This window comes from Harpia harpyja, chromosome 10, assembly GCF_026419915.1.
Source record: "Harpia harpyja isolate bHarHar1 chromosome 10, bHarHar1 primary haplotype, whole genome shotgun sequence".
Classification (NCBI taxonomy): Eukaryota; Metazoa; Chordata; class Aves; order Accipitriformes; family Accipitridae; genus Harpia; species Harpia harpyja.
Genome location: NC_068949.1, coordinates 42,237,197 through 42,251,353, shown reverse-complemented (window position 1 = coordinate 42,251,353; position 14,157 = coordinate 42,237,197). Strand labels below are relative to the sequence as shown.

Here is a 14,157-nt window from a genome sequence, read left to right as displayed (position 1 = left end):
ACACGGTGCTTCTTTTTTGCTTTCCATTTGAAAAATTGAACATATTCCTAAATTGATGGAAAATATTCTTCAAATAAAACAATCATGTCTGCTGTGCCTCCGAAAGAACAGTACAGAATGATTTCCTAAATGCATTCTTATTAGATACAAGAGCTATAAAGACAATCTGTGCTTATCTGACAATCTTTATTTAGACCAGAAGAAAATAAATGAATAATTTAGACAATAAAGATGAACATAAGTGTTTTCCTTGCCCTGCTCATAGATATATCTTCTCCTTATGGAATTAATATTTTTCTAAGAATGCCTGCTAATACAGTTTTATCATAAAGAATAGCTAATGTTGCAGCAGAGCAGCTATAATTATACTGCAGGTGTAAAGACAACCAAGCTGGCTCTGCAGAAGTTGGTTTTTTTGACCAGACTTTCAGTGGAAGATGCTGCATCAGTAGGGCACAGCCATCATGAGGCTGAAACCGCTTTCAAACTTGGGCTAATATCCTTGCACAGAGCCACAGTGAGATTGCAAGTTGAGCTGGTGGTGGCTTGAGAAGGGAGCTCAGTAGCTCTTTCAGGTAGTGCTCTCAGTATAGGCAAGCCCTAAATTATAACTGGTAAATTCAGATCTCAAGAGATGAGGTTGTGACTGAAGTAATTCTCAAGTGTTTCCCCCTCCTGACTTCAAGGGACAGGTGATTGCTAACGGTGTCGGAGTATCAGAAATCCCTTGCTGCCCTTAGCTGGGATGATACAATCATCTGTCTGGCTAGTAGAAGCATAATTGAAACTAATGGACACTGAGATATAGCCATTTAACATAGCTAATAGGAAAGCTATTTCGAAATGGAAACCTCACAAGAACACTGTTCAAGATACAAAAGTTATTAAGTCTGAATCCGAGCCCCATCTCTTTTTAGGTCTTGGAATTAATTAATTTGATCCAGACATCTTATTAATGGCTTGTTTCTAAAGTGAATACCTATTCAGCATTGCAAATCGCACACGAAATCATGGCTGGATATGGGCCAGGAAGAGAGAAATGTCCGTAACTCAGCCTCTTCCCTGCACCCACAAGCTTAATACTTGCTTTTTGGTTGTTCTAAAACATAAATACTCTAGCTGCATTTTGTTAGTAAGTTGTTATGTACGTAGTAGGTGGTTTTAAATGTCTTTCAAAGCTATAGTTGAATTTCCTGTATTTTATAATGATTACTTTTTCAACCAGTTAAAGAAATGACCAAATAACTAGGTCATTTCCAGTTGAATCTATAAGGTATGAACTGCTCTGATTATTCATGCTACCCAATTTCTGTAGCTTCTGCAAACGTTTTTCAAACTAGCATGGAGAACACAAAATCATTGAGACAGTCTTATTGATTGTGTAGCAATTTTCATTGTTATATGGAAGATTTCTTAAAGTTAAATAAAATATACTAAAGCAACACTTTAAAAGTACAGCCTTTATGAATGCCATAAATCAGCTTCTTTTCCTGTATGTTCTTCAAAAATAGGTTGTCCTGGTTATCTCTAGTAGCTTTAAGAAGCAGGGGGGACACACACCAACAATATAATTTAGCTAAAATTAAATTCATGGTCTGACTCAGGATTTTTTTTTTTTTTTTCAGTTGTGAATTGGCAACTTTAGGTGGATTGTGTTGCATTATAATGAGTAACTTGGAGTTAATCAGATGAGGCCATACTGAAAAATTTTCCCCCACCATCTCTGTACATTACAGATTGATGTTTTGGTCTAATATGCTCCTCTCTTCATCCCTTTATTGACATTGGAATTCATGTGCATGTGGAAAAAATTAATATTCCTAAAGTGTTAGTAGTCAAATATTATGGCTATAAATAGAACACATAATTTCATTTAAAAGCAAAATCAAAGGTCTTCTCTTGTGGAAAACAGCACAAATTCCATACATCAAAGCTATTGCAAACAATAGGCTTGATGACTCCAAGAATATCACCGCCGTGCAGAGCTGCACAGATGGAAACATCTAAAGGTCAGTGGTCTTTTATGGAGAATCCTGCTGCTCTGTTCCCGGTTTGGGATGGTCACTGGAGAAAGAGGGGCCAACTGTGAAAGGAATGCTTTTCACTAATTTTCAGTCAAGTATTGGAGCAAAATATTTGATTTTTCTTACCAAGTTAAAAGAAAAATTCTGTACGTGATTTGGTTAGTTAGTGAAGTCACAGCTTAAAGTCTAGTTCATGTCCAGAGAAAGCAAGTTAGCTATTCTCCTACTAATTTATATAAATAACAATAAAAAATAAATTCCTGCATACTATTGAATTGATGGTAAAGATCCAAATGATTTCACCTGAAATATTGTAAGGCTTGAGCTCACTGAGAAAGGACAACGTACTGTTAACAACGCGTTGCACAGTTTTCATCAAAGGTATCTGTACTGCATATCATAGATAGCTTCTGCCTGCTCTTAGAGCCTAATCTTGCTTTCATTGAAAACTCCTGTTAAATTGAGCATTTCGTAATAATGGCCTGTTAATCTGATGAGTTCACAGACAATACAAATAATTCATCCTTGAAAAATAAAGAGCAGTTAGGCATGTTTGAGATCCATATGAGCATTTTTGAGTCTTATTAGGCTTCAGTTTCTCTAGAAACAGAGGAAATATACACACAAATATACGCAGGCAATTTTTTCAGCCTGTAAATACCCATCTTGCAGTCTAAGAAACCCTCCCTGAAATCCACAGGCAACCCCAAAATATGGCGGTTTTATAGTAAATCAGTAACATTTCAGTCCGAATAAAACCAAACCCACTTCTCGTACATACACTGGCGGGTGTATGTCACTCCAGGTAACTTCAGCCAGGTCTACCAGGCAGCTGCCAGGCTCAACCGAGTATGTAAAAGCAGCTTGCTTTTATTTTCAGCTCAGGCCTGGCACGGGTACTTCTGGGAAGCTTTGGAGTGCCTGGGAACGGCGAGACTGTTCACACAGCAAAATATACCGAAGTGCAAAAGAGTTTGCAGGATTACACCATGAGATTGATTTCCAAACCTGTCTTGAGGACTGAACTTGTTGAAGAAAGGCAGGCAGTTCCCAGCTCTATAATTTACTCCCAGCAGAGATCTGTCAGAGCCTGAGACTTCTGCCATTCCGAGTATGATGAAAGATGAAACGCTCTATAAGGAAATGCAATTAAAACAATCAGCCAATGAAACAAAAATCCTCTGAGCTATTCCTTCCTCTGGCTTTCCATATACATCCTGACTCTTCTCTGTTTTGGATAATTAGATTGAAAGCTCTTCGAAATGAGGAACTGTCTACATTTTGTCTCTTGTGTAAGACTAAGATCACTGTTGGTGCTTTAGAAAATATTTTAATATTTAGCATTTGTCCTTGCTGCCTCTGATGGAGACATTTGGCCCTGGATTTGTGAGAGAACTTTCCTAAGGATGAACAAAGAAATATGAGCGTGAATTGACAGCACGTAACGTTTTTCCTGCGGGATTTTAGGTTGTTATGAGCTAAGGAGAAGCATAGGAAATCTCATACATTTTGCCATTTTGTGCATAGCAATGCAAAACTACACCTGAAAGTTAGAGACGGCCAGGATGAGATTCTCAGGTACGTACCCTCATGACATTTTGGTGAGTGATTAAAAATATATATGTAAGTGGGATACAGGTATAGAGCATGAGTGAGCTCTTTCTTTGACGAATCTCCAGTAGCTGTGGCACAAGCGAGATGGCGATCCCAGCTGCCAGGCAGGCGAGGAGGAGGGATGCTTTGGGGACTGGGCGGGTGGCCTGGGGATTGGGAATGCGGTCTGGGCTCCGTGACTGGTGCTCAGCTCCTGTCTCTGTCACAGCCCCTTGTGCAAGTTTCAGCAAACATCCCATGCTCGACTGCAGAAAATATCTGTCCTCTATCCAAACCCAGAAGTGATATGGCCACGGCAGTGCAAAACCTGGTCTAACCTTACAAGTACCTGATCAAAATAATAAGTATGACACTTCTTTCCACCTCTGCCCCACGCAGACTTTCCAATTCCAGCTGGCGCTGACTTCAGGGTCCCTAAAGTGTGCTCTGTTGTACAATTTAGGTGCTCCCAACCTGTTCCCCTGTGCTTTTGTTCACCTCCTGTGAAACTGAGAGTGGGTCTTCCCCACCCCACCATGATATTTTGAGGACAAATACGCTAAGCATTGCGAGGAACTTAAAAACTGTGGTGGCTGGGGTCATTTTAGAGCAGAATATTTTTCTGATAATCATGAAGTAGACTCTTTCCAACGTCTTATCTTCCAAAGCCAGAGCTCCAGGCTGTAGTTTGCTGCATAGCTGGCTAGCTGCTAAAGTAATGGCATCTGCTTTTCTTTCTTCAAGGCACAATTTGGAGCTTAGAGACACGGCCCCTTGTTTCAAAATTGCCCTCTTTGTATTTAGTCATTACCTCTGCAGAGCTCTGCCGTCCGGCCTCCCAGCCCTCTGTAACAGATGCTATTGTGCAACGTGAGGGACTGTGATTGAAGTTTCCAGAACAGATTTTAATTAGAAACATAACTTCATACAGTAGCTTGGATTGAGCACGGGGCGGGGGAAATCAAAACAAGAAATGAAAAAGAAAATGCCAAAAAGAGAGAAAAATAAAAGGCCATTTTACTGGCATTTTGTACTGAAAAGCACTTGACAGGAAATACTGTGCATATCCATGAAAAACTGAAGCATATAGCAAGCAGTAATAACTAGCTGAGACCCTCAAAAAGCCAGATCCTCAGCTGGTGTAAATCAGCATTGCTTCATTGATTTTGTGAGAGCTGCCATTTCTCATTGACTTCAGCGGTGCTGTGCTCATTTACACCAGCTGAGGATCCCAGCCAGTTTGGCACAACTGAAATCCAGAAACTTTGAATACTTGTTTGTTTTGTGTTGTTATTTTGGGTTTTTTAATTAAATTTTAATCAATCTTTTGTTTTGTAGATTGTCCTCCACTTGGTCTAGAGACATTAAAAATTACTGATTTCCAGCTCCATGCCTCTACAGCAAAGCGGTATGGCCTTGGGGCCCACAGAGGAAGGCTTAATATTCAGGTAACATCAATTTTTCTCCTAAGTGGGAGAACGGCTTAAGGTTGTACTGTTGTATCAAGAGAACCAATGGATGGTTATCGGTTCTGACTACTTTGTCAGCTCATGTAATTCAAATGAAGGGGAAACACTGGAATTATAGAAGTGAATAAGGTTGATGGATAACCTTTAGATTCATGGGGCGTAGTTAGAAAAAAACTCCAAACTTAGTGTGCTGAGGGTGCAAATCCAAACAGAGCTCTATGAGCAAGCAAAGGTGGAGGCAGCCCAGAACTGCTCCCTTCCCAGCTGCAGGAAATCATCCCAGCTCCCTTAATAATCAGCCTGGAAGGAAGCTCACACAGCAAGTTGCTTTTTTTGTTGTTTGCCTGTAGTTAATGACAATGGTTAATTGGAAGTGTGGTTTCAAGTGAAGCTCTTGCCCTAAGGCAGTTTTTCAGAGGCAGTGATTAGACTACCAAAAAATTCTTCAATTCAGAAGTCACTAGCATACAATCTGGTTTAGCTTCTTTAATTAATATTAAAGGTGTGCTTAGGTGCTTTGCAGGACCAAATTCTGTTTTCCCATTTCTGGTGTTTCTGTTTTCCCCTTAGTGCTGTTTTCTGAATTACAGTCTCTTCCAGTGTAAAAATGTTACTTTTGTATAATAAAGTGCAACACTTAAAACTAAAAGTCATAAACAGGATACAAGCACCAAGTCAACAGTGAAAAATCTCTACAGATTATTTAATTTATTAGTTACCTGTTATTATTAGACCCTCCATTAGATTATTTTTTTTAACTCCAGCTGAAGGGGTTTGCTAGTTAATGAACAGACTGGGACTAGGAAGGATGAGGTCTAATTAGCAGTGCAATTTCACATGGTGCCCACTGCAGCGTAATGGTGGACAGCTGCTGGGAGGAAGGACCACTCCTGGTTAAAATCCCACTGTGGAAGCATCCCTCTTTGCTGCAGCTTCTTCTGGTGCCTCTCTACAAAAAGCTCTGTGGTTTTCTTGGGGGGGCAGGCAGTTTCCCCCCCCCCCTTTTTTTTTTCATTATTTGTTTTAATGGATTAATATTGGTCAGAAAGCTCCAAAAACTACTCTGCTATGCAGCCCCATGAACAGCAGAGCCGGCTGGAGATGAGTGGCAGGAGACCAACACGGAGGCAGGAATGGGCTCCTCCTTTCCAAGCCAGTGTGCAGGTACAGCGGGTTGGGTGCAACGCGAGGTCTCATCTGCAGCCTTTGTATTTAATTTCTTTTGAGATCGGAGTGATTTTGCTTCTTTATTTCATATTCTTTGCTAGGAAAAAAAAGCTCTCATGAATACAAAAATGGTATGCAGATGGTATTCAGATGGGTTCTATAGGAATGTTTAATTATTTTGTTATAGTTTTGTTTATATAGTGGCATAAGACCAAGGACTATGAGGCAAACCTCTGAATTCTCTGTTGGTTGTGGGTCCTCATTTTTCAGGCTGGTGTTAAAGTCCAATTTATTTAAACACAAGAATGACCATACTGGTTTAGACCAGGAGTCCATCTGATTCGGTGTCATGTCAGCACCAGTAACGCTGCATTAAAATAAACAGAGAAGTGCAAGAGTCTCACCTATAGATGACATTTCCCCTAAATGTCATCCAGACTCTCCAGCAGAAGCCAAGGGGCCAGTCTTTTTTTGCTGGGAAGCATGCAGAAGTGAGGTACCACTCAGCTCTTCCTTCCCAAAAGCTCCCGGGCTCGGATTAGACAAAGTGTGTTTCTTTTGGTGTCCCATCAACTAGGACCTTAGAGCCGGTGCTTCTCCCATCCCACCTTCCCCTGCTGGGTACCAACCACGCCTGGGCCCTGCTGGTTATAACTGTACGGCTTCTTGCCTGTTCCGTTTCTTTTGCTTTTATTGTGAGAATAAGCCCTCCCTGGAGTGCTGCGTTGAGCGTCGGGTGAAAGGACCTTCTGTCCGGGGCAAATGGGGTTTTTGCTCTTCTCCGTTCAGAAGATGGGGCTTTTCTTCCTGTGAACAGAAGCTTCACAATGTCACGCTTCTGCCTGATGCAGATTTTCACCTTGTTGTTTTCCTGAGCGGTACGAATTCTGCATGGATTGATTCTCCTTATCACCCAAAAGCTGCTTTTGCTCTTTTCTCGTACAGGGACTTACCTGATCCCAGGACCGTGGGAGGCTCCTACACAAATAACCCAACAACACCTGGCTTTCTGCTACACCTTTATCTCTAATAAAGGTTTCTGGTTATCCTCAAATCAAAAGCTTTTACCCTTACTGAAAGTTTATACTATAGATAGAGTAATGCCCTAAACCCTTGACCACCTAGAGCTACCACTGTGACTGGCAGTGTTAAATGTATGGGCTTGCTTTTATTTTTCTTTAGATACTGTTTCCTTTGGGATTAGCTTAAAATTAATAGCACTTTAAAATTTTTCAAAGCCACTTAGAATTTGTAGATGTCTTCCCTGTCACTTGAGTTTCAATGCTTAATTTTACTTTGCATTAAGACTTCTGAATTTCGGTAGTACTTAGAAGATATATGCTTATAACCAAGAATAGGTACTACAGGGGACTGATGTGTCAGATGAGTAATGAGGTCCCTGGTGATTTCTGCTTGCCGCTCAAAAGGGTGGGTTGCGGCATGCTGGGGAAAGGCAAAAGGCACTGGTATTTAAGTAGCTGTGTTTTCATGCTGACTGCACATGAAGAAAAACCCTTGGCCCAAGTCAGAGAGGCTCCGAGAGGCCCCTGTGCCACCGAAGTTTTACTGGAGCACTATGCTAAATGTACAGCGATGAGCAATTTTATGGGCTGTTGCCCTTGTGGCATGGTCCACGTATCACCGCAGTGCCATCACACGATATTCATGTGACTATTGCGTTCCTCCCTGAAATAAGACAAAACCCGCGCTCTGCTCAACCTCATCATCTGATGCGAAGTCAGCTGAGAAGCGTAGGGTTCTCCCCAGGTAACTGGCACTACCTCAATTCACAGGGAATTTGCAGAATAATGAAGTTTTTCAAAGGCTTCTGAGGGTTATGGGTTTTTCTGTTTAGATTATTTGAAGGGTATGAAATTATCAGTCAGTGTATGCTGTATTCCAGAGACAGACAGGCTTAGCGGGACTGGATAAGCCCTTCTAGGATCTGCTTCTCTTGTGACCTTGCACTGTGTGGGACCTGATTTTGCTCCCAGTCCTGTATGAATGTGGTGATTAAGCCGGGACCTCTTGAGCGCAGGAGCAATGCCCCATATATTGGAGACCTAGCCTGCAACTGCAGTAGTGGCACAACCAGTAGTAATTTAACATCATCAGGAAAAATCATAGCTTAAAATAATATTCATTGAGGCGTTCTGCCTTCAGGGATGAAAGTCATTAGTATTTGTCACTTGTACAATAATTAGCAGTGGTTAAAACCTGAAATAATTAGTCAAATTATGTTTCTTCCCCTTCCTCATTTTCCTGGTTGGAGAAATCCAAACAACATTGAAGATTAACCAAGTGATGCAAGCATGCGTATGCAAACAAGCGGGATGTATTGCTTTTTGGTTTTTCAGTTCTTTGTTTCACTACTTCATTTTGAAAAGCTCCATTAAAACACAAGCAAAAGACAAAATTATTGGAAGTTCTACTTTCAGCCTGTGTGCTTTAATTCTTCTCTTCTAGCAGTAGTTGCTATAAATACCTGTGATGAGTAACGCGCTTTTTTTCCCTCCCAAAGTTCCTATGGTAAAATAATGTTTGTGATCATCCTGCTGGGAACGGAAAAGAATTTAAGCAGAAATGGTTTGATATTAGGTATATTTTTGCTGCTGCTCCAGCTGACTTGTGGCAGAAGACTAAAATTTCTTTCTTCATTTGAATACATTTAGGCAGTAATATCTTTCTCCTCATTATAGAATAAGGCTTTTGGAACAGTGGTAACGTGAGCAAGTGTTTATTCTGTCTTGCACATGTCTAACTCAGAAGAGAAACATGAATTAAAATTGGAAGTCATATTATTTGTAAAGGAATCATAACCTCTTGATTTCCCTTCTTCTTAGCTTCTGGGTACATTATAAGCAGTTGACTTGTTTTATTTGAATTGCAATTTTCAACATTCACATTTATAGATAACTTAGTCAGGAGTGACAGGAAAAAAAAAGTCCCTTTTCCTAGATCAAAAAGGTATTTTTTCATAAGACACTGCATATTGAGAAATGTTTTTGCATTTGGCAACAAGTGAATATAAGCTGAGTTAGACTTTGAGTTATTCTTGAAAACTCAGTGAAGGAAAAAAGGGGTTGCTTAAGACCTACTCCTTACTTCCAGTTTTCATTAGCTCCTTCACTCTCCTACTTATGAAGATAATGCAGGTGTTTAAACTGTATAGCTTGAAGTTATGCATGTCATAACTTGAATCCATTATCTCTGTTAATTCAATGTACAATCTTTAAATTCAAGTAAACATCTTGCTGAGAAAAGGTATCTTGAGCTATATTCTTTGACTGAATATTTAATATAATTGTTCTCATCTTTCAGGAATGAAAATTTTTCCAAAGAAATTTAATAGCAATTTTAACTACTAAATATTTGATTGAGTTTATAAGGGTTTTTTGATAAAAGCAGTATTTTGAAGTGCCCATAGGGCAAATTCAAAACTTCAAGCACCTTAAGAAAAAAATACAGACTTGAAGCTTGAAAAGAGAAGTTTTATCATAAATTTATTGGTTCTTTATTCTTTTCCTTCAGAAATATTTCCAATAAGAACTTTTCATTGATTAAACTCCTCTTTCTCAAGTAGTGCTCTGTGCTAGCTATACACAGACACCTGCTTCTTCTTACCTAGTAAAAATATTCTTTTAGCTTCAGAGAAGCTGATGTCAGGAAATAAGAGAGCAGGAAAAAGTAGCAGCACAGTTTCTTTTTTTTCTGCTCTCTCTGCCCCTATTTAAGGCCATAGTATTTTTAAGCTGTGTGTAACTATAAGTGTGCCCTTTAGACTCTCCATATTTGATATACGACTTAAACATATGCTTAGCTTTATTTAAGTCTGGTTGAAACCATGGAGACTTGAGTATGTAATTAGGGGTGGTTTTTTTGCAAATAAGCTGCTCTTTCTCTTTTCTGCTTCCCTCTCCTCACTGTAATGTGGAGGAGAGGTTTACACCCTGATGAGCATCACACTAATAGGAAATATCCTCAATCTGAATGAGGACCAAGGATCCCAGCTGAAGCACTGAGAGATAAGGCTACTTGATCTGCAGAAACTGGTGGAATTTCATCAGTGTGAAAGGGATTATTAGCATGATGCTGGTTCAAGGTGCTCTGCAGATCTTAACGCTTCCTGGCAAGCATTGGTTTTAAACCCTAAGGCTACTTCAAATTCAGTCTTATTTTAAAATGCATGGAAACCTTTTCTTGAAAAAGGTTATATCTCAGGTCAGTGATCATATTTATATTCTCGTGTTTTCCCATTGTTCAGGTCTCCTTGAAGAATTTATCTTTCATTGCTAATAAAGTTTTTCTCTCTATCTTGTACTTCAACTTTTATACAAACTTCACTTTACAATATCAGAGTTAATACATAGAAGTAGGTAGCTTAATGTAATTTTGGTAGGTGCAGGAAAACAAGTAATTTTTAAGCTGCCCTGTCTTAGATTTGAATACTTGAGAAAATGAGAAGTTTTAGGAAGTGAATGTGTGTCTATGTATTGCAGCACTTCCCTCAGATGCCACCAAACTCGCATTGGGAAAAGGGATTAACAACTGCGTCCTCTCTTTGAGTTAGACCCACCCAATGCCCATTTTGGTAGAAATGGTCTGTAAACATGGAGGTAGACAGACCTGTCAATCTCTGCTGTTGTAACCCAGCTATGACTATAATATCTGCTAATACTGCTCAGTGGGAAGCTGAGGGATAATTCAGGAAACTATTGACAGTTGTGTTCTTGCATACTTCATTTATGTTTTACATATACACATGCACCAACTGAAACTATACCACTGAACAGAGAGTAGCTGTATACCAGAGCTTTCAGATCTGCTTTACAAAGTTTTCCAGATTCTTCATTTATATTTGGGAAATATTTAAGGATATCCATTCTTGGAATTGCATGGATGGCAATGATAAAGCCACATTAAGCACTGATGGAGTATCATAAAAATATATGTAGCCTCAGAAGACCATATGGAAAAGCTTCTGTGCTCTCTATGGCAGTAGCCAGCTTGGTGCCAAATGTTTCCTGGGCTTTAGTAATGAGATAAATATCTGAAGACCTCAGATGCTATGTTTCTTTAAGTGCTATTTCAGATCTATCTGGAATACAGCTTACTCAAAATACCTTGCAGCTATTTCTCTGAAAACGTTGAGAAGGCTGTTTGTGGTGGTTTTGCCAGCATAAATTGGGATACAGATTGGTACGCAACTTGGGTACTGCTGGGCATTCCTGAATTTTTAACCTTTGACACCCTAGTGATGAAAATAAATAATTCTGGGAGTGAAGATTGGTGGGAAATAGTATTACTGTTCCCATATGCCCTACACTCTCTTTTGCTGCTTCCAGGGGAAAGGAGATTGCTCCGGCACTGACCATTATTTATATGGGTTGGAGCTGGCTTTTTAGGGCTTTCATAACTCTGAAGACCATGTGGATAATCTGTTCTGGATAAAGGCTCTATCAGGCCACAGGCACAGACAGGTGGACTGAACCAAAGCTCTGTTTATGCTTTCTAACTCTAACTTAAATTTATATTAATGGTTCTTAGGTTTTAAAGGGACTCTGCAGAATTTCCCTCCCCGCTTCGAGTAAGAAAACATTTTGGTCACTCCATATAGCTGTTGAGAATGGCAGTCTCAGGGGTCTTAAACTGGTGCCAAAGGAGTAAGTGGAATGAATGATGACTTCACGTGTTCTTTTCTTTTTCCCATGAAAGACCTTCAGTTTCTTGGTTCCGATTTATGAAGATGATTTTGCCTTCTTTTCAGGCAGGTGTTAACGAAAATGATTTCTATGATGGTGCTTGGTGTGCAGGAAGAAATGACCCCTATCAGTGGATTGAAGTAGATGCTCGAAGGCTAACAAAATTCACTGGAGTCATCACACAAGGAAGAAACTCTCTCTGGTCGTAAGTACATGCTTGCTTTTCTCCATGAGATTCTGAGCTTTCAGACCAAGGAATTCATGTTGTATTGTGTTTAGTTTCTTCAAGGAAAAAAAGAAAGAGTGGAAATGCTGTGTCACATCAGGTAATTGAACAGAGTAACAGTAAAAGGCAAAGTGAATATATATGGCATAAAATACAAGTTTAAGGGTAGCAGACTTCTACATTCATTATCTACATCTGGCAAAGGAATCAACATGACTCCCTTAGATTATATGCCTTTATACTCACCTTGTCAAATTTGTTTCTGTTAAACTTCCTCATTCTTTTCCAATATTTAACCTGATTAGTTTCGATACTAGGGGTTTTAGATATTAGTTTAGAATAACCACTCATCTTTGAGATTTCCTAATACATAGGCAATCACCAAATAATTAGTAAAATTCCAAAACAACGTGATTTTTAAATAAACAGTTGAAACAAATTTTATAGCTATACTTTTTTTGTTCTAAAGAGGAATTTACAATATAACCAAAAACTGCACAGTTTGTGTTGACCAGTACTGTAGTGTTCGGTAGCAGGTGCGTTGTGCTCTGTTTATGGATGCTAGGAAGACTCCATGCAGTTTGAGCCTGCTTGCTAAAAAGCTTTTGGGAAGGAGTGCTTGCCACGAATAAGGCAGCTGCCTTGCTGCATTGGTCTAAGGAGGCAATCCCACCATGTGTACCCATGCCCACTTCCAATGCCGAAAACATTCATGAGCTTTCTGGTTACTGCTTGTGTTAGAGAACGAGTATACGGCACTGGGAAATAACTGTTTTGCACAGATTTGTGTGCGTTTACTTCTTTGACCTGCTTCTGAGTGTGGGTGCCCAGATTGCTCTATAATACAGCCAGTGTGAATGAGGTGAGAATTGTATGAGAGGACTACAGCAATCAGCTGACATAAACAGGAACTGGAGGTGATGTTTAGTTTTTTCCTGATCTTTACAGTGTTTGTTCAGTCTCTTAATTTCTTGTTGAGTCTCACTCTGTTACGTGAGCAAGTAATCCCACTTGTGCCGCTAGACCTTTTGACCAAGTATGCAGGAGATGCACAGCCCTAGATTCTGGTCAGATCTCTCACTTAAGAAAATGAATGTGCCATATAATAAAAGGCAAACCAGAAAAATACCACTATATCTAAGAAAAAGAATATTTTCCTTCTATAATTTAATTTTCTGGGTTTTTTTCATTTCTCCTAACATTGATGTGGGAGTAGGAGCCTTTTTGGCAATAAGGTTTCTATATTTATTCCACATTGTTCTGTGTTAGGTAGATAATTACTGTAGCAAAGTCTTACTCTTTTCCATATTCATACTCTTGACATTGCTGTTCCTATCAACACCAGTGCTGCGCTGCTTCGTCTTGTATTGCTATTTTTAGTTCGGCTCTATTGCGAGTTTACAGCAGGACTTGATGCTCTATTTATAGTTGGTATTCACAGTTGTCTTTTTTTTTTTTTTGGTTGGTTTTTAAATTACTGAATCTTGCTTTTGCCCTCTTCTCCCCCACCAAAGAGTTGGTGAGCAGAACCCTGAGGGTCTGCAGGAAGAGCAGGGTTGGTTCTGGGAGAGCGGGTCCAGGTTCCTCCTGGATTGTTACTCTGATTCGTGGAGAAACAGGCACATTTCTGCTTCGTAGGAGCAAAGATGGTTTCAACTGGACCACCTGCACTGTGGGGCAGGCTAACGTCTCCTGGAAAACGTGGCCTGTAAGATCAAGATCTGCCCCATGGAGGGGCCAGGGGAGTAGGGAGAAATTGTCCCAGGAAAGAGTGACCTCCCTACCGACCTCCAGCTTGTGCACCAAGGACTGCCGCGGAGGTGGCTGTTCTTGTAAGAGCGTGATGGCCTCCATCTCGCTTGGTGTCTCTTGATACAGCCTGGGCTGGGGGGCTGCCTTCCTTGGAGTCCACCTCATCTTCTCTCTCCCCTCATCAGATTGAACAGATAAAATTAGGGTAGTTGATGTTTGTGTGC

General features: G+C 40.0%; 1 protein-coding gene across 1 annotated transcript in view; it reads left to right on the top strand.

Moving 5' to 3' along the window:
- CPXM2 (carboxypeptidase X, M14 family member 2) overlaps positions 1-14,157 on the top strand; it is an 80,127-nt gene that overhangs the window by 20,600 nt on the left and 45,370 nt on the right. Inside the window, exons 2-3 of the mRNA XM_052799588.1 lie at positions 4,956-5,065; positions 12,021-12,160. Coding sequence (XP_052655548.1) covers positions 4,956-5,065; positions 12,021-12,160 — 250 coding nt within the window. The remainder of the gene's footprint in view (positions 1-4,955; positions 5,066-12,020; positions 12,161-14,157) is intronic.